Source organism: Aureobasidium namibiae, assembly GCF_000721765.1.
Source record: "Aureobasidium namibiae CBS 147.97 unplaced genomic scaffold scaffold_24, whole genome shotgun sequence".
In the NCBI taxonomy this organism is placed as follows: Eukaryota; Fungi; Ascomycota; class Dothideomycetes; order Dothideales; family Saccotheciaceae; genus Aureobasidium; species Aureobasidium namibiae.
In genome coordinates this window covers 87,910-113,304 of record NW_013581185.1, presented here as the reverse complement: position 1 = coordinate 113,304, position 25,395 = coordinate 87,910, and the positions used below count along the sequence as shown (strand labels likewise).

The following is a 25,395-nucleotide window of genomic DNA, read 5'->3' as shown; positions in this document are numbered from 1 at the left end:
CGGCTTTTCGGGCGCTCGCAGATGTTGTTTTTTGTGCTGCTTTCTCTCTGGGCGTTGGCTCCGTTCTGTTGCTAGTGGTAGGACCTCATTTGTCTTCATTCCTCTGGGGTTGGACCACGCCGATGGTGTTTGGGTTCGCTACTACTTGTGCTTTCTTTGGTTGCCTTTGTTGCCTTTGTTTCCTTTGTTTCCTTGGAGGTCGCGACGGCTTAGCTTTAATGCTAGTCTTTCTTTGTTTTCGCTTTGCCCGCTACTCTGATTCAGCGTTCTTGCTCTCAATGCAGTCTTTCTAAGTGATTGACATACGTCATCTTTGTGCCAAGTATTGCGACAGCCGATGCTTTCTTGATACGTGACTAATGCATTCTCTAATCGAATGCTAAGCTCTATATGACTGTCAAGATATACAATTTTTTTGCATGCTGGTCTTGGCGATCTTGAGAGATGTAGACAGATGTCAATACACGTTGATACTTTGACATAAACAGGAGCTTCGAATCCAGTTATAAGAGCAGAAAAAATGTATACCCCGTCCAAGAAACAGGACAGACGGCAGCAGACTGAACCCCGAGACTCCTCAATATCAAAAGCATCATTGCGCGTGGTGAGCACTTAGTCAAGGGCTTGTTGCACTCCATGCTGCAGGCAAATAGATCTACCGATCGCGCAGAAGAACTGATATCACAACCCCTAGTTGCAATAGATCACATGCGCTCCAGTCTCTTGCACTTGCGAAGATCTGGCAGCTCCACATTTCTGACTGACAGCTTAGCTGCAAGGATGTCTTGCTTTTCCCGTTCCTCGCTTGCTTTCCACATGTCTTCCAAGACAGATTCAGGAATCTGATATTGGATGTACTCGTTTGGAGTCGGGATCATCCAGCTTTGGTCAGGTGTGCCATGCTCTTGGTTGAACCTGTCTCGGAACGACATCTTGCCCTGATCAGTATTACTGTCATCGGTATGAGTGGCGTTCCAGAGCTTCTGACACCTCATCCCAAGCCTATTCTCGTGTTCTCGATCCGCCAGATTTTGCAGCGCAGCGATCACTTCTTGAGGAACGCGTTCCGGGTCCGCGTCGAAGATGCGACCGCCCGACATGAAGATCCTACGCCTGTTGTCTCGAGAATCGCCCATCTCAGCATCCATCCAATCTTGACAGTCGAGATCGTGTTTTCGAAGGTAGTGCCAGATCTCAGATCGTCGTTTCCAAATTTCGCCTTGACGGAGCACGACGTATGACTGGTCGCTGAGCAGTGCTTTGGCAGCGTGATGGTGGAGACGGAATACAGTGTCGCTCATAGCTTCGATGGGAAATTTTTGGAAGGCTGCCTGGTCGACATGGTCGATAGTCGCGTTTGTACCATTCTGGTCGAGTGGCTGCTGTGAGTTCCCGATAGCAGCCGCAGATGCGAATGATAGGAGGAGAGAGGAAGTCAGTGCGGCTGTCAACATGTTTGGAAGCCTTGAGGTCGACAGAATCTCGAGATGGAGCGATAATTAGCACCGCCAAAGCGAATAGCAAGTCAAAGAACGAGTTGGGTCTTTGCGCTCGAATATATGCTTGCTAACTTCCTGCTGAACCGGATGTCGGCGCGTCATATTTTGCATCCTGAATCCTGAGTGACGTTGCGATACGAGATCTGGCGTTCCTTACGGCCGTTGGGCATGAGGCTAGAAGTCTGGTCGAGATAAGGCGCCATGACAAACTGATAAGCATTCCAAGTACGTTACGACACTTTGGTCAGCATACAAGGTAATCACACACTGTTTTACGAAGTCTTTGTAGCAGCACAAAAACAAGACTTCGCGGACATTCTCTGCTCGAGTCTCACTAGTTCAAGCAACTAGCTTGATGCATGAATTCTTCTCTGTTCCCATTGTGGTCAAAGAAAAAGTGAAAATGACGGAGGAGCTAACGACAAACTTCTTCTTCCCCAATTTCATCGTCCCACGAATCCAGGATCCTGCCGTGCCACTGGACTTTATCCCTCCTTCAACGATGAGTCCCCTGGTGGCGGACGAGATGAGCGGGCTGCTGGAAGCCGCGGCCGCACTCATCGCACACCAAGAGCTTGTAGTCAGGCACATGAGTCCCGACGTGGGACACCAAGAATCTGCGAGTCTTGTTGGAGTAGGCGCAATTGATCCACTTGCAGTTGGGATCGATGACGGGACGCTCAACGTGCTCGTTGGTGAGGTGCAGCTGCGACTATGTCAATTTCCGTGCAAGAGATTATGAAGCAGATGAGACACACTTACACAGAGGAAAGTAGGGGCGTTGAAGCCAGAGAAGGTCTTGGTGCAGGTAGCCCAGTGGCAGGTCTGGGTCTCAGGGGTGGAAGCGACCGCGATGGGATGGGCCACAGCACTGAGGACAGCTCGGGGAACAGCATCATTGACACCAGCAGTGACAGCTTCCCCGACAGCTCCATCGTGCTCAGGGGCGGAACTGGAGACAGCAGAACGAGGATTGACAGTCATGTTGGGGTGGGAGATGGGGGCGCGGTAGACGGGCAAGGTCTCGACGTCGAAACCAGGAGGAAGAGGGCCATCCAGGGGACGAGAACGGGCAACTGTAATAGCAAGCTGCTGCTCCTCGGTCATCTCAGAGGGAAGACGAGGGCTGGTTCTGCCGTTGTTGGCGGCATATCACTCAGATTCATTCTCAACCGCTTCTTCAGCAACATCAAAGACCTAATAATCTTCGTCCCCGACACAACACTGGTCTTCAACATTACTTTATTTCTCATCAAAAAGCGCTTCCAGCGCCTTGGACTCCAGCACCTTGAGCTTCAGGCCCAGCTCCGCTCGCCCCGGTCACTGGAGATAAAGATCTGGTGTTGTCTTCCTCCGCGCACAGCGAGAGGGCGAAAGCTTCCCGCAACCACGAGACTTTCATCTTCAGCCTCGCATGGTGGGGTGGAGCGTCAGCCTGCTCTCACCTCGTACAGCACCATTCTTCCTGAGGTTGTTCGCAACGCCATCTACGTCGGCGATCTTCCCTTTTCCCTTCAACATCGAAGAGAAGATCTTGCTATTGATCTTCAGCCATTATGGCTTGGTTTTGGTCGTGGAAGTGTAAGTCAGTTTTGCTTTACATCTGCTTTTACATCCAGTGCTGACTAGGCTCTAAAGCGCATCACATATGCTTCCAACTACGTGCGCCCTAATGGTTGCACCCCATGGTCGTTGTGCACGCGCAGAGCACACCCATGGAGTTTGTTGGGAAAGAGAGGACATGGGCATCGAGACTGCGTAGGCAAGGTGAATCAACTGCGAGCGCATGGTCAATGTTCCAGTGGTCCATCAAGTCTACTCTGCCAGGACGAGCCCTGTGGACTGTCAAAACCACAAGGACTCTGCCGACGTTGTGGTCTGCCAGGCTCGTTCAAATCTTCAAGTTGTCAGAGCGCGCAAGACTCTGAGTACGGACTCGAATGCGAAACACTCGACAGAAATCAGATTGCTGTTACAGTCAACTTGAGAGAAAGAGGACGCCATCCCGGTTGCTTGGGAAAGGTTCTGCACCACCAGCGAGTTTCTGCCTCTTCCATTGCTCGCTTCCCGCACCCCTTCTCGCCGCCGGACTTTTGCAGCGAACAACGCAATGTGCTTTCGAATATCCGATGCTTCACTGGAACCTGCAGTCCAAGTTACTTATCGCATCTTCTCTTCAAGTTCTTCCGTACCGCATAATTTCGGAGCCCGAGCGCAAAGGAGCAGCTCCCCTCGGTACGCTGCGCAAGACCGTCTCTGCTTTCGCACCTTGTCTGGTCTCCCTTGGAAAGTTTCTGCGGGTCACCCCTTTGCAAAGCCAAGATCTCACTGTTGACATGCGCTTGGAGTCAACTCATTCCGTGCGCAGCCAGTCAAGCCTCAGCCGCTGTCATGACGCAAAAGACCTCGACCGAGTTTCGTGTTTCCCCCACCAGCGATTCTCAACAAGCACCTTGCCAAGCTGACTCTATACCACAAGCTACGCCTGAGATGGGCACATACTCAACATTGACGCGCAAGCCTCGAGAAAGTTGAATCAGTCTCAATCTGTGCAGCAAGTCAAGTCAGCCTCGTCCCAGCAACAGAGGTCTCAGTCTGTGTCTGGACACAAAAAGCTTCAGACCGAGTCTCCTGATCGCCAATCAAACTCTGTAGACAAGCATCTTAATAAATAGATGTCAGATCAAATCACACGCCTAATTCGGGCACTTGCTCGATCTCGAGCACAAGCCTCACGGACGAGGCCATCGTGGAGGTAAGTTGACAGCGCCGCTCCCAATGACACTACTGACTCTATTCAAGATCACTCACCTCCAAGCTCTCCTGGACGGAAAGCTTGCGGAACTGAGGCTTGAGGAGCACAGCCCTAAAACCAACATGCAGTAATGGGTTCTTCTCACCGGAATGAACGACCACATCAAGCACCAAACTCCAGGAATCAAAGACCCCAACGACTAGCTCTCTGCTGGAGCTTAGAGCCTACTCAACGCCAGCAGCCTTGTCATGCATCACGACATGCACTGCGTTCAAGTCCAAGCCAGAATGGAAGCCAACTACAAGAGAATCTGTGAGATCCTCGAGGAAGCTCAGGGCGTGCTCAATCAGTTGCAGCTGAATGACGAGGATTACGAGAAGTGGGCCAACCTCAAAGGTCCTCTCAACGGCCTCGACAAGCCCAGAGGTGGTTGTTGAATGAGAACCAGAAAGCTCGCATCCATCATCCGCCAGTTTGGCTGATCGACTTCGCTCTTCTTGAGCGTCCATGATGGTGGAGGGGACTGTTGCAAGACACACCAGCCCGTGTCTCTCCAAGCAGTGCTAGTCCTACCAGTGGGTATTTGACGTGTCACTTTAGCGGCACCCGGGAGTCCTGGTGGTCGGGCAGACTCACCAGACATGGTGGAGTCTGTGAAGATCGGCCCCAAACCTGAGCGCAGAAGAGCAGCAGCCGCTGCTATGGACCACATGGCCCCTTCTCAGTCAGACGACATCCCGGATGGTCTCCCTCCGAGGCTCCGATCTCAGTCACGATCTGCGCAACCAGTCAAGTCTCAGCCCGTGTCTGAACAGAGAAAGACTGGAGCTCGTGTCGTCAGCCCTAAATCCTCCACAGTCAACTTCAGTCGAGGAGTTCGGATCAGAAGATATGTCTGAGCCAGGCACATACTCAACATTTCCTCATGCATTCGAAAGTTTTTCGTCGTATTGGCTTCCCAAGATTGACGGCAACACTGAAGAGGTCCATGGCATCGCTCGTTCTTCCTCCGCTATGCAACGTCGGATTCAGGATGTTCTGGTCGCTGTGCGCAGACACAACAGTAGGTCCTAGGTCCAGGCAATCGAATAGGTGGCTGGCCTGGGACCGTACCACGTCACTGATCCTTGGTCCAGGCAATGGAAGAGGTGGCTTGGCTCGGGACCAGTGACAAGCTTTGGTACGAGATCGAGAGGTATGTTTGGTGCGAGCCTACCACGTCAAGCTCAAGCTCATTTTTGAATAAGAGCTTCTTCGTAGGTCATCGTATACGAATCGTTGTTTACTTGTCTCGACCTCTTGCTAGATGTCGAAGAAACCTATTGCAACAAGAGTGGGTCCCAGGTCCAGGCGATTGAAGAGGTGGTCTGGCCTGGGACCCTGCTCTGTCACTGGTCCTTGGTCCCGGCAATCGAAGAGGTGCCCGGCCAGGGACCAATGGCAAGATAATAGCAGAGGCACACTCGCCAACTGTAGGCGCTTCAGGGATCTGTGGGGCGCTGCTGTTGCATACTCTGCTCGTCTGCCCGAGAAGAGGACCTCAAGCCAGCGCTCCCCAGACTCCGAGGCGCACATGGTCCACATACGCCGATGTGCTCGTAGCTCTCGAGCGGTTGCCGACAGCGAGCTGTATGAGGCCGGAGCTTTCAGCGACGAATCCCTGGATATCGTAGACTCCAACAACGACGACTACATGATCTCAAAGAACGAGCAGTCAACAGCCTTCACAACATCGTCCGATTCGGACATGCCGTCTAATCACTCTTCGTCATCTGTGCAATCCGATAATGATGCAAGCAACTCAGACACGCTGCCGTCTTGCGAACAATCCAAGGCCAACCTTGAAGGAGAGTCCGTGAAGGTTCTTGCATGAAAGCAAATCTGTACCAAGCATAGCTTTAGTGGTGTAAGCATGCTTCACAGGCTTTGCGCCTTGAACATCAAAGAAGAAGTTGTTTTTACAGCTTTAGGCGGCAAGCAGTCGATAGCTTCTGACACGCTGTCTGACTCAGTCGTTTCACGCAATCATTCTTCGGCATCGTCAAAGCATAGCCGACAGACGGCACTCTTGCCTCGCCGACGGGTACTATATGCGAAGAAAGCCAAACGTGAGGCTTTAACAGCAAGGCTCGAAACCGTGGTCTCCCGCCTACATGTTCGTCGCCAACGAGACACGCGAGATTGGTAAGAGAAAAACTCTAGCATCGAGATTGATCGGTGCAGCAACGTTCATTCGACCTCCAACCAAGTTACTCGTAAAATTAATAGGTGGTGTTGGCAAGATTCCCAAAGAGAAGATGAATTCCTTAACGAGAAGAGGAAGGCTCCTTTCATGGCCATGGCTGCTGCCGACAAGATGCGTTACGAAGAGGAGGAACTGAATAACAGGGCAGTAATCTACACGAGATGAAGGAAGAGGGGGAAGATACTTCGGAAGCGAAGAACGATCATATGAGAAGCAGTCTTGCTGTTAACATGTCTGCTAGCATGTCTACTAGTCCTGGGGATATCTGAGAACGTCTCCCGCAAAGGAGCAAGCCACAGACTGCTTGACCTGGACATACCGCCAAATGATGCGAGCTGCCAGAGAAACCGCCAACGTTTGAGAAGCTTCGGAGAAGGCTACCTCGATTGGAGTGGTCAGCGTATTCTCTAAGAAACTGCGTTGCTACAAGTTGATGTACACTTCGACGATAATCTCCCACGCTCTGCGCCCTTGCAGACTTCCCCGGCTATCACGAAAGCTCGCAGCAAATGCATCCTTGCCAGAGCTTTGTTTTGCTACTATTCTGGATGTACACCTTTTTTCGGCTTTGCGCATTGATTAAGCTACTTGTGAGGCTTCGCGGGACTTGCAGCAAGGAAAAACCAAGTATCGGAAACCACACTGTCTGGAAGGATGCACGGACGTTTTGACAGAGATTATGAAAGAAATTTCGCATAGGACGTGTAAAGGGAAGAGCTGGATAGTTCCACAAACCAGAGTGCTGGCGTGAATTTGTTATCGTGCGCATTATTATCACAGGACTTTGAGCTCATAAAGACACATGCAGGGACTTGTTAAGAATATTCGTTTGTCTTTCGACGGGGGCAAAATTGTCCCTGGTGGCGCTTGCATTGCAAGCCTTGTACTTTTTGATTGATTTGCTGATACCTCACTTCTGCAGCGTATTGCAAGGAGGACATCAATTAGTCATCAAGCGTAAGATCAATCGTCTCAGGTGCTCTCTTCTCAAAATGCTTGAGTCGAGCTGCTGCGATGGCTTGCCTCGAGTCGAGGGCGGCAGACACTGACGTCACCGGCGCAGGAAGAGGTTGTCCGTGAAGCGCGGGTGAAAGAGAAGCCTGATAAATGAATGCTTGGCGAGGCGATGGCGGCGCTGGTACAGAACGCAAAGGTACCGTTTGAGTTGCTACAGGAAGCACATCTTCGTCGTCGCTGTCTAGATCCACAACGACACAACCACGTCCTGACATCGAAGACTGCGGTGGCGGCAGGCGTGTAATTGTAGTAGTGGGTACATCGGATGATGGTTGTACGGGTGTTGACTCCGGTGAGGGTGTTTCCTCGGTGAAGATGGACGGTGGTGCTTGCTGATGAAATCGTGCGTTGTGTGCTTTTGTTGATGAGCGCTGCTGCGTGGTATCATCATCGAGGCTGGTGATAGGTGAGAGATTTTCAAAGGTCCATGAGTTTGCAGCAGGATTAAGTTGGCTGCGTGGTGGTACAGGATTGGATGCTTGCTTGGCGGCTGGGTGTTTCTCGTAGACTGCTCTGTGTGACTTGGTAGACTGAAGTTCTCTCAAGCCAGTCGACGGCGGAGAAACAGTCTCCTGACACGGCTGACTACGATCGCCCGATAGTTGCGTCTCCAATGTGCCTCTCGGCGCTGAGTGCCCATGACTTGACTCTGTCGAGTCGAAAGACTGGAAGGAAGCACTCCGAGAAAGCGCATCTTGACTGCTTTGAGATGCAAATTCTGACAGCATCGAGGGATTCCGCACAAGTGCTCGAGGTAGCTGAAAGCCTTTTCTGATTACTGGCGCCGGGGCCTCGGCTGGCTTGGGTTCTTCGATGGGTTGATTGGTCTTGCCGTTCCTTTTCGTTGGTTTGGGCTGGTTCACCAACTTGCCGACTGTTTTGGACGTGCTTGCAGACGATCCAGCATCCGCTTGAGCAGCCGGTGTCCTCTTTTGTTTCTTGGCTGTTGTTTCAGGAGCTTTCTCGGTTGTCGCGGTAGGTGTCTGACTTGGGCCTTCCTCTGCTGCTGCGTCATTGGTCTTGCGTTTTCTTAGTTTCGGTTGATTTGCAAGCTGCTTGAGCCGGTCCATCTCCGTTCTGCCAAGTGCGTTGACAAGAATACACTCCAAAAACTCTGCTTCGACGGGCGCAGTGGGGTCAAAGTCTTCTTTCCAATCCTCGTTATCTGGCTTCTTCCACAGATTCAACTCCGTACATTTCTTCGGGTCGAACGTGATTTGTCGCTCGAGACACTCTGCATCGTAATCTCGACCTCGCTTCTGCACCAGCTGTAGGTCATACACCATGTTCTTTCCTACAGTTTCTGGTGTCGTACCAATCAGCTCTTTGACCAACAGAAGAGGAACAATGTGCTTGAGGTATGCTTTGGTGTCCATGTTGAACATCGGTAGCATGAATTTGCGCAATTTTTCTTCGTCGATGGGCACATACCAGCCATCTTTCAAGCCTCGCAGGTCGTTGGCCTGCTCGAACGTCGACACCTTGGGCTCGCGATAGTTCTTGACGTGCAAGTCTCGAGGATAGCCAGGAGGTACGCATACATTTTGTGTGCCCGACATCTGGAAGTAGGTCCGTAATGATTCGGTGAAGCAATGTAGTTGACGCAAAGGAGTCTCGCAAAGAATCTTACCCAGTCTGCCGTTGTCGAATTGTGCAGCTGCCAGCGCTGCTGTGGGTCCACAGCCAGGTAGTCCCTTAGTATCGTAATCCCCTCCACTCAGCAACGCAAAAAGAACGAGGCCCTGTCGATTGATACGGTGCTTGCGTTCGATGTCATCAGCACGATAGACTCTTACCAGATTATCGCTCTTCTTGCCAGACTTGCCACCTCCTCGATGCTCCTTGATTAGTACTTTTGCTCCAAACATAAACGCATCACCATCATCAGTCCACACCGCATCCACAATTCCCAACTCACTCAACCTCGCACACTCCGCCTCCGCCTCAGCAGGCGCCCTGTGATGTGAAATCTTCAAATGATTCAACATCTTCCTCAGCGAATCGATTTTCTTCCAATCGATTCTCCCCGCCACATCTCCTCGTTTCCAAGGCCTGGACGGTCCATCGAAGATGAAAATCGGCTGGATATTCATACGCATGAGTTTGAGAACACGCCATAGGATTGCCTTTTCGATGGGATTGGCTTCGGGCACTTTTTGTCGGATTGCTGCGACTTGGGCGTCGCTGAGGTTGTGGAAGCGCCAACCTGCTTCGTCAATTGCGACGCGGAGGGGTCGTTTGTGTTGGTTCCAGTGGTCTGTGGATAGTTGGGCGAGGGACTTTACTTCGCCTTCGCCGAGGATGTCCCAGAGGCTGGTTGTCGTGTCAGCATAGTTTGGACAAATTTTGTTGAGGATATTAAGTACCCAGGAACGCCCATTCTAGACAACTCAGATATAGAGACACAGGATCAAGAAGACAGGAGGTGAGGTTGACGGCAGACGCGACGCGCCCAAAATTGCGGGCGGCTCTCGGGCCGAGCCAAAAGCCCTGTTCAGACTCCGTCCTCTCCATTTTTGTCAGCTTGTGTACGAGACTATTGGGCGTATCATGTAAGTTGCAGCACGGACGTGATCCTGGAGCTAAAGACGGACGAGCACTGTACAGAGGTACGTTACGCGATAGAATACATCTCAGGTTGTTCGACGGTCAAGCTCCTTGGCTCGGAAAAACTCGCCGGATGCGACGATGCGTCCAGAGCGGACGTTACATGGAATCGGTGGAATTTCGGCTCCATGCCATGCCATGCCACTACTTCTAGCTAATACAACATTCCATGTCAATTATCTAGTGGAATAATTCCAATGCCAACGTCGTCGTCGTCATCACTGCGACCCTGTCCTTCTGAGGGGTCACCCTGTCTATCCACATAGTCCCCTTATTCTTCTTGTTCGTCCTGTTCCTCCTTTGCGGTCTCCTCTCCTTCCTCCATAGGTAGATCAACCCTCTCGAAGCAGAGGTTCTTCTGCCAGTTCTTAAGGCACTCGATATAGCCAAGATTGGTAGCAGAGAGGCTTGCTCGGTCCCACGATAGCGTCCTTCTACAGCCACTAAATACCCTCTCTAACTCTGCAGACATTGGATTGATTGAGAGGATATCAATAGCCATCTGAGCGAGGTTCGGGTAGTTAAGTTGCTGCGTTGGTTCAAGCCACCACTGTATAGCGTCATTAACGAGGACTAAAGGGCTCTTAATAAAGTGGACGAACTCCTTGCCTATATGAACTAAGCTTATATGCCGTAAAGAAGCCTGCCACTAAGTAAGCTTATTTAACTTCTCCTCTTTTAATGACACTACTTAAATAGCCTTAATCCTGTTTTTGTACTAAGTAGTCTATAGAGCACGTGCGGTAGCAATAGCTAGTGCTCGCTATAACGAAGGTCATTATTTGTTAATGTAGGCCTCGCGATAACTTAGATGGAGGAGTAGCGCGGCGGCGTAGGTAGGGGTGTAGTTATTAATTGCTTGCCACTTATCGAGTGTAAACCGGCTAGTCTATATAGCGTTAGTAAGGACTAGATTAGAAAAAGCATACTGTTCTACGTATCTCTTATAATGCTTACGTAAGAAGTCTATTAACATTAGTACTTAATCGAGGGTAGTATTATTACCTTCGCATAACTTTGTCACCTCCTATAGTAGTTCTATAAATTTAACAAGCTCCTTAAGGAACTGCTAGTGACGCCGCTAGAGGATAGTATGCTTAAAATGGTTATGGGCATGCTAGATATGCCGTATAACTATTCGGCATTAAAGCCCTTACTTAATCATAGATAGCTAGCTATTCTACCTTATAGTGTTATTGAGCATAGTAGATATACTAGCCGCAGCCTTAAACTTACGACGACGGCGAGCTAACTTCATAATCCACTTAAAGAATTGACGGAGGTAGTTAATAGCTTTATGATTAGTAAGGCTAGTACCTTAGCTAAGTATTAATATCGCTTCTAAGGGGTCTTAACTTTAAGCTAGCATAGTAGTAATAGCGTCCTTTAAGCTCGCTAATATAAGTGCTTAACTAGCAAGGTTAATCTAGTGTCCAAAATAGCGAGTTCGATGCTATATAGGGTCCTAATTAATAGATAGGCGCTGGCTAAATAGAGTAGTAAGGTAGCTCATTATAGTGTCGTTATAGGTAGCATTGTTAGAAGTGATGTATCTAACTTTCTGCTCGATGCCGTAGTAAATAATAGTATCGAAGAAGAGAGGGGCATACTAAGTACCAGCATGGCTAGACTATAGCTTATAGAGAGTAAGTAGTGCCTTACTTAATTTGCCGTCTGATGTAATAAACCGAGCTGTAATGCTAAGCAGCTTATGGCTACCGTAGTTAGCTGTCTAAGCATCGTAGGTAAAGTGGATTAGTAATTAAGATGTTATAAGGAGGGCCTTAAGCTGCTCTTAATAGAAGTCATGTTCCTTCTTAACGTGATTAGCGACAGTAGAATGACTCTTAATCAAGAGACTAGAGGCGCTAGGAAGTACCTCGTCAATTAACGTATAAAGCTTCTTATTGCTAGCAGTTCGGAAGGGGATCCAGCCAATTAGAGGTCTTGAACTCGCTACTAATGGAAACACGCGTATTAGCGAGCTTTTCCATAGAATCTACTATGCCTAACCGCTGCACGCGCCAACTTCGAGCTTGCTACCTATCTAACCATCGACATTAGCTATATTAAGAGGTGGAATAGTAGAATATTCCACAAGAATTGCCCGTTCTATGCTATGCCAACCACGTGGAATATTCCACTCAAAATCAGTGGCATATGCCAATATTCTACTTATTCCATGCCATTTATCGTCCGCTCTGGATGCGTCGAACTCGGCTTTGTCAGCGGTGCGACCCTGCTTTATAATTTCACCTCGCGCAAAACCTCGTCCTCTCTTCCTCATCGTTGACGAGATTTCAGGTATGTATCAATCAATCGTTATCCTCGTGAGAGAAACCGGTCGGCCGAAATCGATATGCATTTTGCTTGAAAACGAACCACGTTCCGTAAACGAAGATGTCTCCACAATCACCCAGCTTCGACATCACACATTATATGGATATGAACCACTAACCATCTTGTTTCCTAGCATAGTCTACTCAAAAAGATTAGGTTGCACGAAAAGAAGGATGCTCCAGAATCCAGCTGAGAGAGGAGTGGCTAACCCCAAGGAGAAATCAGTAGCAAGGGATGATACTACGCTATGCCTTATGCGCTTGAACTTTTCGCGGTGTCAGCCGGGACGATCACGCAGAAGGGGGAGCAATGGTAAGTCCGCCTCAACTGTCGATGTTGACGGATCTGTCCTTACGCTCCTCGGCGAGGGGATCGGCATAGGCGAGATCTCCCTGGTGTTGGGCTTCCCAAGCTTGATCGATGGCGTTTTCTGCACACTAGTCATTCTCAGGAGGGATTCAAGGTATGCGAGCGATGGTGGTGATCGGGTACCAGGGAAGGATGATTAGTGCAATCATATCTGCGGCCGACATCTTGTAGATGGATGTTCGGACTTCGATAGAAGGGTTTGATCGGTGATGGGTGCGTAAGCGATGCGCGAGGTCAATGAATGAGAAGGAGAGGCATGAGTACATCACAATGTTAGCAGGCATTGCATGACTAGTGCCAAGCATTTTCCGGGTGATTTCAATATTGGTACACGCATTTCGCAGACTGACTCCGTTCCACCATTTCTCGCACAACAAACTTCGCCAACCTGGATACCTTCAAGATGTATCGATCAAAGCCTGAAGACGACGAGGACGATTACACCGCCGAAGAGGTCGCAAAACACAAGAAATTCATACACACCTTGCTCACGACCAAGAAAGTGGTGAGTAGACGTTCTGCAGAGGGCTGATACATGACACGATGGACTGACGACTCACAAGAACTTCATGGACTTTCCCCCAGACGTCAGAAACCGCGTCTACGAGTATGCTCTGGAACAGGCACTCTCAGAACCTATCATTGTTCGACTTGACAAGGACAAGAACTTCGATAAACCACGCGCCATCACCAAACTGAACTTGAACCTCATGAGAGCCAGCAAACAGGTTCATGACGAGGTTGAAGACATGATCTTCTCCAGAGTATTCAAGTTTGCGAACCTCGACATCATGCTGGCCTTCCTGGTTCAATCAGCCACAGCTCGTCAGCAACTCCGCCACGTTGACATCCAGCTCGAGTCTGGACCCTTTGACCTTAACTTCTTCGCCCTACTGGCTCTTTCCAATCTAAATCTACACACCTTGACTCTTCGTTGCCATGCAGTTCAGGGCCCCGAGGAAGACTGGATCAAGTCCTTGGAGATGAACGTCCTCCTGGAAACTCGCGGCGTGGGTAGAGTTACTCTTGCTCCCGTTGATCCACTCCATCACCTCGACATTGGCTCTCTCACCGGCGACAGCGAGCTCGGCAAGAAGCTCATCACCCTACTCCAGCGTCCAGCACACACATCCCGCCGGGACCCGGCTCTCGCCCCCATCATGCCGGATGTCATCGAACAGCCGTCGTACCCCTGCCTAGGCTACTCGGTGACTGACTTCGAGGATCTGGAGGACGACGAGCCTTCTGACCTGGTCATCCTGGACCCTCTCTGTATTTCCCAGGAGGCTCTCTGGTGGTGCGACTGCATTGGTTAGTCCACCTTGACAATGACTTGTCGCATCATACTGATCTTTCTAGCTAACAAGCTAAAATCGGAATGGACTCCTGACGAAAAGGAACTCCACTGGAGTCAGCTCGGTGAGCACGAATTGCACTTTGCCGACCGACAATGTTTAACATATGCTTCAGCAGAGAACGACCCATTGCCAGCCCCCTGAGAGCTATCATCACGCTTCCTACTGTCTCTTCAAACTACCTCGATCGTCCTTCCTACCGCACGGCTTAACTCACACTACAAATAACACTATGAAGAAGCCAAGTCACTGTTCCTGCGTTTTGCACCATCGTTCACGGCACGACTATACCTCTTTATCCACCTCTACGATCGACCGAGTGACGACGAGACTGGCTTAGATGGCATTCAGGACCAAGATATGGAGGATTTTACGCTGCTTCCAATCGAGTCTGATGGTCGGCGAGTTTTGGACGAGATTCTCGTATGACGCATCCTGTTTCTGTTGTCGTCCCTTGTATTTTCATACTGCTTCTCTTTTCGACAGACCACAAGATCGGATTTATGATGTTCACCGGTCTTTCTGTTTCTTACCTCGACGGACACATGCCACAAGCCTGAGGACTCCGACCCAAGTAACTATACTCGAGTCTGTCTTCTGATATCCTTCCCACCTGCGTGATGCATTTCATAATCTCGTATTACTTCCCCCTGTGTGTCTTCTGACAGCAACTGTTCTCCTGCCAAAGCCTTGTTCTCCTGCATCTCCAACGATCAACGAAAGACATGCCACTTGCGATGATCCTCTCTCCTCCATTCTTGCCCTTCTCCGTTTGTCCACCATGCGTTGTTTTCTTCGCCATGGACCGACTGATGAGCATCACATCCTGCTCCAGCGAGCCACTCAAACTTGCTTTGCCGTGCTCCTTCCTTGGATCATAGTCGCGTTGCCAGTGGCTGGCAGCTTTGAACTATTCAAAGACCGAGGAATCCAGGCTGTCCCTTCCATCTCTTGCCAAGAGAGTCAACACCGTGCTTGACAGGCATCTCAAGAGAAGTGTTAACCGGACGAATGGTTGGGGAATCAGAGCGGGCGGTAGTGTGGGCGTCGAGAGCTTTGTTGGACTCGAGAACGACAGGGCTGGAGTGGACTTGCTGCTGAGTCTCGATGGCCGGAAGAGCGTTACCGGGAGCGGCGTCAACGGTGGCAGGGTTGTTGGCCGACCCCTCGATGATCAGCTCGGCGAGATCTTCATTGGAGTCTGCACTAGCTTGGCGGCCTGGATGGCGGGTGGGAGATGCAGTCGAGGACTCGTTGCCATCCTCACTGGGCAATTCTGAATAGACTTTCTGAGGCAGTTCGAGAAAAGAGTCTACCAGACGAATGGTAGAGACTTTGGTGGGGCTAGGCGAGTGCGAGCCGCATGTCAGAGAAGTCGTTGGAGTAGCCTCCTTGACCTGGATGGCTGGAGCGGCGAAGGGGTCGGGACTCCGAGGCGAATTGCATGCATCGGCTCGCTGATGCATTGGCTCAGCAAAGTTGTCTTCGACAGACTCGGCTTTAGACTCCACGTCGGACTGGGCAACGGTTGAGCTTGCCTTGGTGCTCTGCTGGAAGCTGTCGTCCTCCAGGACGGGGAAGAAGGTGATCCTCGACGTGTCGTAGCTTGCGATGTTGACGGGCAACTTCACGGTGGCGCTGGTTCCAGCAACGAGTTGGAGCTCTTCCATGCTGGTCTTGGGAAGTAATTGTGACTTTCGCTTCTGAGTCAAGTGGATGTCAAGCGGCTGGACGACGAACTCGCTGATCATTTGGAAGCGGGGTAGAGGCATTTGAGCGTCACCGTTCTTGTCTAGCGAAGCGGGAAGAGGGTTGACGGCAACCTTGGAGTCAATGGCTGTGGCGAGATAGCGTGGTGGTCTGGACAGAGGTCTGGTCGTGTTGACAGCGACAGGATCCAGCCAGTGCTCACGGGACAATGAGAAATTGCGGAAAGTACCAGGCTCAGAGTTATTGGTGATGACGGTCGAGTTGAAGCCTTCTGGTGCAGCCTCAGTGATGTTGGTCGTGCTACCAGAGCTTGCTGAGATCGAAGAAGAACCATCGCGTTCGACGTCTTCGTGTCTCTTAGCTAGAGCGCTGTGGAACAGAGCAGCTGCTCTTGTCAGTCAGTGATGCAACGATCCGGTGTTTGGAGGAAGCTTACCGAGCGCGCCAACAAGCATGGACATGATGATCTGCAGAACCAGTACGAGGACGAAGAATGTTGTTTCGCGGTATCTTAAGCCAGCCCAGATGGTAACACCGATGGCGATGCTCAGGATAGCCATAAAGAGGCACAAGAGGACTGCTTTCTTCTTGACCTGCGACATGATGACATGAGTGGACATGCTTGAACCAGTAAGAGAGGATGGCATAGTGGTAGGGATGGGAAGAAGGATGCGGGGGATGACAATCTGCTGTTGTGTGCTGTCGTAAGAAGAAGATCGTAAGGATTTGGCTGCGTCAAACAATAACAACAACAATCTACGTCAATTTTTCAGCTGACGCTGTCTGCCACGACAATCAAGCTAGGCTCGTTCAGAAAGATAGCAGACATTTCAAGAGCATCAAAGGATAATCCATTGAGTCTTGAGAAACAATGGCATGGTGCTTAAGACTGCTCTGGAATGATCGTCGCCATGCTCTGACGTTCGAATAGAAAAAAAAAACATTGTCTCCATGTTATACCCGCTGAACTCGTAGTTGAGCCACCCCTTTCTCAGAGACCTTCCATCATGGACTACTCGTGTTGCAATCAGCCCACCAGTCTACTCTGCTGCCGTGACACAGTCCATCAAGACCCAGTTCAGCAAACGTGACCAAAGAAAGACTTCCTACTCTCCCGCCTTCCGAAGAGACACGCTCATTACACCTGAGCTCTCGATAACCGTAAACGACCTTCGAGTGACTTCGTGGAATTGCTTGTGTACCACTCCATGCTTTTGCTCATATGCGGGAGATGACTGCACAAGTTGTCAGCAGGGTAGAACCGTGGAGCGGCTCAGGGCAAAGCGTACCGGAAGAGGCAGGGACAACGCGGATGGTCTGACGACGTTTTCCGGCCGCGGGACCAGCATGATCAGAAGCAACGCCTCTCTCAATGAATGGGTCACTCAGGGGCGAGAGCAGAGTTGGGGAAGCTGCACGACGTCTGGGGGGACTGGCAACTGGGGGTGGAGGTAGAGGGCGAGTAGCAAGGAGTTGACGGTATGCTTCGTGGCCAGCGACGTCCTCGTCGTCAAAGCTAGGGGGAAACGAGCGGGCAATGTGATACAGTTCAATCTCCTTGTCGCCCATGGGCACGATGTAAGCGCTGCGGCCGCGAGTGGGCTGGGAGGCGTGGGCGAGGGCTGGATCGCGCAGACAAGTCAGTTGATTATCGATAAACGATACTGCTGCAGGGAGTACGTACAGATGGTAACAGCGAAGAGGAAGGTCAACAAGAAAGCGACCAACAGAGAGACCCAGACGGCGAACGGCTTGCCTGACTTGGCGGTGTAGACGGCTAGCGAGAGAAGGAGCAGGTTGATGATCACGCCGAACCAGAAGCAGGGGTTGCTGAAGACACGGGAAGGCATGATTGGAAGTGGAAGTTGTTCTGTGGTTGGGTGAGCCGTGGTGATGGTTTGAGGAGTTGCGGGTATGGTCCAATGCTTGTGTGTTGAGGTTGGTTTGTGAGGAGTTGATGTTGAGACACGTGAAATGGTAAACAAGCTTGGTCTGCTCGAAGCAAGTTTCCTGGTCCACGCACGATGCCGAGCAACCGATATATTCGATCAGGCTACCACTTTGCGGAAAAAGTCAAGAGATAGACAGAGACATGAAGTAGAATTAGGACTCGAATGTAAAGTCATGAGATGTATGGGTCTGTTTCTTCCAGCCGACTATCTGCTTCCAACCTCTGCTGCCATCCCACGATGAAGCGCCGTTCTACGTCAAAAGCTCCTTCGTTTGCTTGCGCACACGATGACCCTGATTTGGTATCTTGAAGGTCTGTCAAGCAATCAGCAGGTGTAGATGAATCCATAAGACTGGCCGAAACTCACCAGACGAGACGGTCTTGCAACGTGCGGACGAGGGAGTGCTTGCTTTATGAACGGCTACTTCTTGGCTGTTTCATCTGGTTAGCAGTGTGAATACATCATCTCGCTGCCTCAACGCACTCTGCTGAGGCTTGTTTCCAGGCTTGGTGTTGATAGGTTCGTTGCCAGCCTTGTTCTTGTCGTGGGCCTTCTTGACGTTGGCACCAGCACTGTCAGAAGCAGCTTCGGCGGCATGGTTGTAGGCATGGCCAGCAGGTGCGCAACGAGGAGAGTTGGTGCGACGAACTGTAGGAACGTCGATGATACGGGCAGGGACCTCGTCGCTTGATGAGGAGGAGGTTGAGTAGATGGACGAGTGGCGGCGACCGAAACACATGAAGATTGAGTATGTTGAGGGTTGAATGGAGAGCAGGTGTTGGAAAGCGGTTGCGGATAGACGTGTGTGGGAGGAGAGAGGGAAGTTTTGGAAACAGTGATGGCTGGTCATGAATGCCGAGCGGAACTTTTGAGTGACAGACGGCAGTCTGGACGTTTCGAAACAACTTTTCAATTTCACACATCACTCAGATGAATAATGAAGAACAGGACAATATGCTGCAGTAAAGCTTGATTAAGGAGAACGGGCAATACTTCATGTCATGACACCCGATGTTGCTGTGAAGATGCATGCTGTAAGACCCGACCATGTCTTGATATTCCGCCTGCCCTCCCGCCTGACTCTATGCACTCCTACAGTATCCCTTTCCACCTCTCCGTCTATACGGTTTCAGTCAAAAGGAAAGCGTTCCTGGGCGGGTGAGGTGGAAGGGAGCTTGGCTCGGTCCTTTGCAGCGCGCTTTTCCGAGGGGCTGCGAACGGGAGTGTTCGCTGGGCCGGGGACCGCCTCGGACGAGGACTTATTGTTGCTGTTGTTGTTGCTGCTGGTACGCAATACCAGTCAGAAGGGTTCATGAAGACATTGGCGACGATCAGACTTACTCAGTGCCGGGCTTGACAACGGCAGCAACCTTCTTCATCAGGTCTTTGACCTTGCTTTTGACCTTTTTCAGGACGTTTGATGGCATTGTGGTGATGGTGGTTGGGTAGCAAGAGAGATTGAGGAGGTTGCGACGATGAGAAGATGGTGATGTTGTAGTGATCATTTGTAGGCAAGGGCAGCGTGATAGTGGATGCCTCAATTCCGCAGGGCGTAGCTTTGTTTGCTCATTGTGTTAGAATTCACAGGACCTCTGCGTCGGAGCATTGCTGGAACAGAGTGTGAAAGTTCCTTCTGCATACCACGCGTCTCTTTCTACGTCCAGTTTCCCCAGATGTCGCTGCCTCCTGACCTCCCTATGTGGACTACTACAACAGCCCCTGCCAACCAACATCAGACGAGCCAATTTGCCTCTCATCAATTGTCTCTCAGACTCAGTCTCTCTGCTGCTGAGCCCGGTACGTCTGAGCAAAGCGGAAGAAATTTCTCTAAGACCATTGCTGACTGTCGCGTGGAAGATCTGGCCTCAGACACATCAACGACCTTCCACGATGTCTTCCGGAGGAATTGAAGGCGGAGGTGACTTCGACCTTCCTCTTCCGCTTCCCGATTAAATCATTGTCGACGACCCTGTTACGCTATCCCAATTGATGCATTTCGAGTATTCTGCCGTCCACGGAGATGCATACGACGTACAGGCTTTCGCGCGGCAGCGTTGGGAGCCTCGCAAGGCGCTGATGAAGAGCGTCTACCTCAGATTCACCCAAGCTCAGGACGTTGATCTCATCCAGCCAAAGCATCTCACAGTTCCTGCTGGGGTTATCCATTAGCTTGCATCGTTCGGACAGTGGCTTAAGCTATCGTATCTGTGTGATGACTTCATGGATCTGGAAGAGGCTCGACTCCAAGCCCAAGTAAAGGGTCTGCACAGCCTCGAGGCTCTGATCACTAATCCCGACAGGATCCACGACGATGCCTTCCAGACTATGCGTTCCTTCTTAATCACAGTCCACTACACCCATGAACTCGAGGAAAACCCTATCGAGCTACCCCTTACCGACTACGAGGTCTACGTTGCTCCTACAGACCTCATCATCTCCGCGCGCAGAAATCAAGAGTGTAAGGCCTCCAGACGTAATGGTGACAGAAAACTGCTCTTGTGGGACCACCGCCGTAACATCCTCAGAGACAGTACCGACACGCAACAGAGTGCTCAGTGGCTGGTACAGGACAAGAAAGAGATGAAGGAGTTGGCTGCAAGATACCCGGTGCCCGGCATGCTCTCCAGGAGACCATTGATGATTCCTGCCATCGAGTTGCGTTCAGCCGAGTCGCTCCGGAAATGATGGAGTGTCGACGACCACGAGTCCTTGATTTTGAATGTCCCAGGAGAGCGCCAGGAGGAAGCTTGATGGAGACTGGCATTGTGAATGCTGTCGTCGTGTACCGTCCTTCTGTCGTACAGGGATGATCAGTAATGGCCTATCGGAACGCAGTACGTTCTTGCAACTTACAGAATGAACAGTGAGCGCCCTGTAAGACGAAATAAGATGACGGGTCTTCAATGGAGCTGGGTCGGGATGCCAGATCATGTTGTATTTCGATAGCTCAGTCGGGAGAGGTGTTTCTGCAAGAGATCGATGCTTGACGAGACGAAGGGCTGGGGCTAGATCCGTGGTGTAAGTATGTAGTCAGGAGGCAGATATGTGGACCATGACTTACCATCACTTCAAGGTTGGCTTCTTCCTGCGAGTCCAGCGCTTGCTTGCAGGTGTGTTGCGTTTCTTTGCAGCCACTTTCTGTGGGATGGGAGGGAGCTTAGTGGTGAATACATCATCGGCAACGAGCCAGGTCTCCATTTGCTTCTCTGAGACACGCAGGTCGAGGCCGGCAGCTTTCATTTCTGCTTGGTACGCGCGGAGTCTGGTCATCAGCTCTGGCAGTGATGCAATGATGTCGTCAGGGTCAATATTATAGTGTACGCGGCGTCCGGCGACATGAGTTTGGAGCTTCTCGTAGTGGGACTCTAGCTTGAGAGCAGGGTTGGCCAAGCGAGCAACATCCCAAAGACAATGGAGGACGGACGATGGGTATCCATGGCGGTGGTCCATATAAGCAGAGGAAATGTCGAGTCGTATCTGGCGGATGAGCTGGGTGGGGTAACGATGAGGCCGGCGGCTGAACATCTTCTTTCTCTGATTGAGAAACTCGGCGAGCTGATTGTGCGAATAGAAGCTGAAGGAGGTGGTGAGCCAGAACACGTCTCGGGCTTCTCTGTAGATCTCTCTGGACACAAGCAGGAGGTCCAAGTAACCTGGAAGTGCTCCGTATTCCTCACGACTGTACCAGATGGTGTGCTGGGGGAACCCACGGTACTTCCTGCCGAGCTGTTCGACAAACACGCAGCCCTCGTTGGGATCAGCCAGCAGTCTAAAGTACTCTCTCCAGATCATGCGCTTGATCTCGGAAGGCAGACCAAGGAGGGATAGCTCGCTCGCAACTTGGACAGGGGCGCGCTTAACGGCAGTTCTTGATGGTGCGACAAGGCATCTGCCTGATGATCGCTTCGCCTTGCGAGCCACTTCCCACGAGTCAGCAAGAGGGTCCACAATACGGGCATATGATACAATGTACTGCTACGGGTTTCCATATTGACTATGAAAAAAGAGACCGTGTTTGAGAACGTGCTGGATGGTCTGCGCGATTGAACTGCTCTCGCGCGAATTTGACAGGCGGTGCTTAGAACGTTGCTGATTGGGTTTTCACACCAGGTTGCGATGATGCGGCTGCGTTCGAAATCGCTTGGGATCACCAGAGTATCAGAGTGGAGAATCACCAGCTTGACGCTCCGCAGGATCACCACAGTAACGTGCGTGGGCTATAAAATCTCCTTGCGGTCGTGCATCTTCTTTTCTTCTGTTCTCAACTACACAACAACGAATCCGCAGCATAGTACGCGGGCACTGGTTGTTCTATACCAGATGTCGTATGGCATTTTTGCTAGAGTGAAAACTCTTGTGGAGGGCTTTACATTTCCTACTCGTCCATCAATGGCGATGAGGACTGCCACAAGAGGACATCCATCCATTATATATAATCATAATCTTCGCGTTGATCATGCATCATCGTCGCGCGGTTGACGTCCATTGCTACTTCCTTCTCGTGATCTTATTGCCATATGTAGGGGTGTGGTCTTTTGTTCCACTCTCGAAAAGAGCTAGCTCGCTCGCTGCGCCAGCGCCCTCGCAGCGTCTTATAAAAGCTCCTTCCATCTTCCAAACTTCTTTTCCTCTCTCATATGCGGCTTACTCAAGACGCATGCTCGGCACTGACCTGTCAATGGTAGCCATCACCCACAACAAAAGCATGACCTGGCTGAAGATGGAGATATCACTGTATCACTGCTCCTGGCCGCGGTCTGGGATCTCCGATCACGTTTTGGAACGCAGCTGGGAGAAACAGTAGTTGGTTCTCGCATCCGTGCGAGTGTTTTATCGAACATTGCCTGGCATGATGTCGCTCGTGTTGCACTACCTCGAGCTGACGCGAACAATGTTTCTTTCCATTCAGTCTGCTAGTCTTTGACCGATGCTTGAAGAGATGAATCACGGTGGCTTTCCTTTACGGCACCGTGCCTAATCCGGCGTGCGTTGCTCCGCGCTTTGTTTGGCTTCTTTGATTCGGCTTTCTGCTCTACTTTGTTCTCTCTTTCTCGTTTACAAAGTCGCTGCAAAACCAAGTGTGCCAGCTGGTTAATGTGGGTCTCGGAACAGAGGTTACAGTCGAGTGGGCTAAACTGTAGGCCTTCAAGAGAACGCTTTGTACAGGACCGCGCGACCTGTATGAACATCCTTGCTTCTTTCTGGAACTGGTTGGCAGTCCTCTGCGTCTCGTACGTCTGCTGACACTGTGTCGCTCGTATTGCACTGCCTCGAGCTGACGCGAACAACTTTCTTTCCATCGAGTATACTAGTTTCCAACTAGTGTTTGAAGGAGAGGTAGATGTGTGCGTATCGTCTTCCTTTGTCGCGATTCTACCGGATCTGGAAGCAATGGTCTGCGCTTTGTTTTGCTCTATCAACTCGGGCTTTGGCCGTCCTACTCTCCCTCTCTCCTCCACTTCCTGGCTTCGCATTCTCAATGTTTTTCAATAATCTACCGAGAACTGCAGTCGAGTGGGCCCAGGCTGCAGATCTTCGAAGGATGCTCTGTATATGCTCGGTCACACCTGTATAGACATCATGGGTTATATCTAGATCTCGCTGGCAGACCTCTACGTTTTGCGTATATTTGTCAGCACTGTGTCGCCTGTATTGCACTACCTCAGGCTGATGCGACTACCTTTTCATCATCGACTGGTTTGCAACCGGTGCTTGGAGAAGAAGTAACCACGCGCTGGACTATCACGTTCTCGTGACCGAAATCATGCTTGATGCGGCGATCGTCGCTTCGCGCTTTGTTTTGATTTAGCCGTCAGTCTTCGCAGTTTACACCTCCTTTTCTCCTCTCTTCCTGTGGCTCTCAGGCTGAGACAGAAAATACATGCAACAAAGGCTACAGTAGAGTGGGCCAAGTTCTGCAGACCTTTGAGAGGTGCTCTGTACAGGGCCGGTCATACCTGTACAGACTTGCTCGCTTCTTTTTGAGACTCGCCGGTAGACCTCTGTTTCACGTCTGCTGGCACTGTGTCGCTTGTATTGCACTACCTCAAGCTGATGCGAATATTCTTTTCCATCATTCACTGGTTTTTAACCGGTGCTTGGAGGAGAAGTGAAGATTGCCACTTGGCGTCAAGCGTCATGCTGCGCTTTGTTGTGCTTTATTTGCCGAGCTTCGCACACAGCACTTTGCTCCCTTCTTCCAAATTGTGGCTTCAACATCAGTGGGAGAAACGATGAGAGCAAGAAACAAGAAAGGCTACAGTCGAGTGAGGTCCAACATCGCAAGCCTCCAAGAGCTGCTCTATACAGGGCCGGTCACACCTGTATAGACTTACTTACCTCTTTGCACGCCGCATCCCTAAGCTCATACGTTTCCTCAGCAAACCACAAAATAAAACTTCTATTCTCAAAACCGCCTCGGCCGTAAATCGTCCAGAGCCAGAGTTCAGTCATCAAAACCACCTGCAGTACAGACAAGGGCAGTCTGGAGAAGGCCTTCCACAACACTGGCCCATAAGACGAAAAAGAAGGACATGCACAATTTGTCTATGTAGTACAACGACCTCTCAGTCGCCACAGCTGGAGCTGGGCTCCTTACCGAGTCTGACACTCCACAGAAGCTCACTCTCATCATGTCTGTTCCTTGAAGCACTCCACCATCAACTCAAACCGTCACAGTCTGTCAACTCGGATTCGCCCAACACTGTTCTCGATACCTCTGATGGGATTGGCTCGACGTACAAGGATGGTACTGCAATATTAATGGGAAGGAAACACTTTGGATACTCTGAAGCAGCGGATGGACAGGCTGGTGGCTCGAACGAGGAGATCATGGTGCTGAGGCGTCCTTGACGCATCTCCTTTTGCGCTCCATTATTTCGAGCATATCTTCTTATTTCGTTTAGTCTCCAGATCCTTGACAGTCATGGAAGTTCAGTAACACCATCGCGACTCTGATTTGTGTCACTTGATCTCGATTCAACGTAGCCATGTGATCGATTTAGTATTCTCTAAGGCAGCACAGCTCGCATAGGAAAGGGTTCAATACATCACCCGTGTTAGCTCGAAAACCTGTTGTAGTGGCTAATCCACTTCCGCATTGCTGACCTGCACGCGTAGGTTCGATGAACCAACATCATCGTTGACAATAAGAAGACTTGTCTATTCTCTCGCAAGTCTTCTCCATCCGCAAGTACTCCACCGAACTTCGTGTCCCTGCTATGCGTGTAGGTCCTAGATCGCAGCGTTTCGTGGTACCCCCTTTGAAAAATCTGGCGGAGATTTCCTGCCATCGGGATGACCCTGCTCCAAACTTTCTTGCATCGAAATTGACTTTGTCAGTTGGTTTTGCCGTCTCGAAGCCTGGAGGGAGTGTGTTTAAGATACTAGACATTGCAAACTCACTTTGGACGTGATTCTTGGGGGTTGTCTTGCATGTTATCGGCGGCACTGCATGGATAATCTGACGCTATCAGAACATCTGCTTCCAGGATGAAACCCACTGCCTGCGATTAACGGGTGATACTAACTTGTCTCAACTTCGGCA

At 50.7% G+C, this 25,395-nt stretch overlaps 9 protein-coding genes across 9 annotated transcripts; 3 read left to right on the top strand and 6 right to left on the bottom strand.

Moving 5' to 3' along the window:
- Positions 1-704: 704 nt before the first annotated feature.
- Positions 705-1,454, bottom strand: M436DRAFT_67760 (uncharacterized protein; the record flags this gene model as incomplete). Its single annotated transcript, XM_013567589.1, has 1 exon — positions 705-1,454. One exon carries the CDS (start codon positions 1,452-1,454, stop codon positions 705-707), a length of 750 nt encoding a protein of 249 aa, XP_013423043.1.
- Positions 1,455-1,995: 541 nt separating this feature from the next.
- M436DRAFT_86000 (uncharacterized protein) lies at positions 1,996-2,606 on the bottom strand (the record flags this gene model as incomplete). The annotated part of the gene is made up of 2 exons (XM_013567621.1): positions 1,996-2,205; positions 2,262-2,606. The coding sequence occupies 2 exons, from the start codon at positions 2,604-2,606 to the stop codon at positions 1,996-1,998; spliced, it is 555 nt and encodes a 184-aa protein (XP_013423075.1).
- A 1,935-nt stretch (positions 2,607-4,541) lies between these two features.
- On the top strand, positions 4,542-6,127 carry M436DRAFT_85999 (uncharacterized protein; the record flags this gene model as incomplete). The annotated part of the gene is made up of 5 exons (XM_013567620.1): positions 4,542-4,680; positions 4,855-5,057; positions 5,113-5,301; positions 5,391-5,449; positions 5,731-6,127. The coding sequence occupies 5 exons, from the start codon at positions 4,542-4,544 to the stop codon at positions 6,125-6,127; spliced, it is 987 nt and encodes a 328-aa protein (XP_013423074.1).
- A 3,230-nt stretch (positions 6,128-9,357) lies between these two features.
- M436DRAFT_9683 (PIN domain-like protein) lies at positions 9,358-9,825 on the bottom strand (the record flags this gene model as incomplete). Its single annotated transcript, XM_013567533.1, has 1 exon — positions 9,358-9,825. A coding segment is annotated over one exon (468 nt), but the record flags the coding sequence as incomplete, so codon positions are not given.
- Positions 9,826-12,710: 2,885 nt separating this feature from the next.
- On the top strand, positions 12,711-14,331 carry M436DRAFT_67757 (uncharacterized protein; the record flags this gene model as incomplete). Its single annotated transcript, XM_013567588.1, has 5 exons — positions 12,711-12,775; positions 12,905-12,926; positions 13,236-13,337; positions 13,396-14,143; positions 14,192-14,331. 5 exons carry the CDS (start codon positions 12,711-12,713, stop codon positions 14,329-14,331), a joined length of 1,077 nt encoding a protein of 358 aa, XP_013423042.1.
- A 770-nt stretch (positions 14,332-15,101) lies between these two features.
- Positions 15,102-17,747, bottom strand: M436DRAFT_67756 (uncharacterized protein; the record flags this gene model as incomplete). Its single annotated transcript, XM_013567587.1, has 4 exons — positions 15,102-16,282; positions 16,334-16,627; positions 17,187-17,519; positions 17,582-17,747. The coding sequence occupies 4 exons, from the start codon at positions 17,745-17,747 to the stop codon at positions 15,102-15,104; spliced, it is 1,974 nt and encodes a 657-aa protein (XP_013423041.1).
- A 522-nt stretch (positions 17,748-18,269) lies between these two features.
- M436DRAFT_67755 (uncharacterized protein) lies at positions 18,270-19,276 on the bottom strand (the record flags this gene model as incomplete). The annotated part of the gene is made up of 3 exons (XM_013567586.1): positions 18,270-18,280; positions 18,333-18,754; positions 19,191-19,276. 3 exons carry the CDS (start codon positions 19,274-19,276, stop codon positions 18,270-18,272), a joined length of 519 nt encoding a protein of 172 aa, XP_013423040.1.
- Positions 19,277-20,069: 793 nt separating this feature from the next.
- On the top strand, positions 20,070-20,534 carry M436DRAFT_67754 (uncharacterized protein; the record flags this gene model as incomplete). The annotated part of the gene is made up of 1 exon (XM_013567585.1): positions 20,070-20,534. One exon carries the CDS (start codon positions 20,070-20,072, stop codon positions 20,532-20,534), a length of 465 nt encoding a protein of 154 aa, XP_013423039.1.
- A 378-nt stretch (positions 20,535-20,912) lies between these two features.
- On the bottom strand, positions 20,913-22,183 carry M436DRAFT_67753 (uncharacterized protein; the record flags this gene model as incomplete). Its single annotated transcript, XM_013567584.1, has 2 exons — positions 20,913-21,821; positions 22,145-22,183. The coding sequence occupies 2 exons, from the start codon at positions 22,181-22,183 to the stop codon at positions 20,913-20,915; spliced, it is 948 nt and encodes a 315-aa protein (XP_013423038.1).
- Between the last annotated feature and the right edge of the window lie 3,212 nt (positions 22,184-25,395).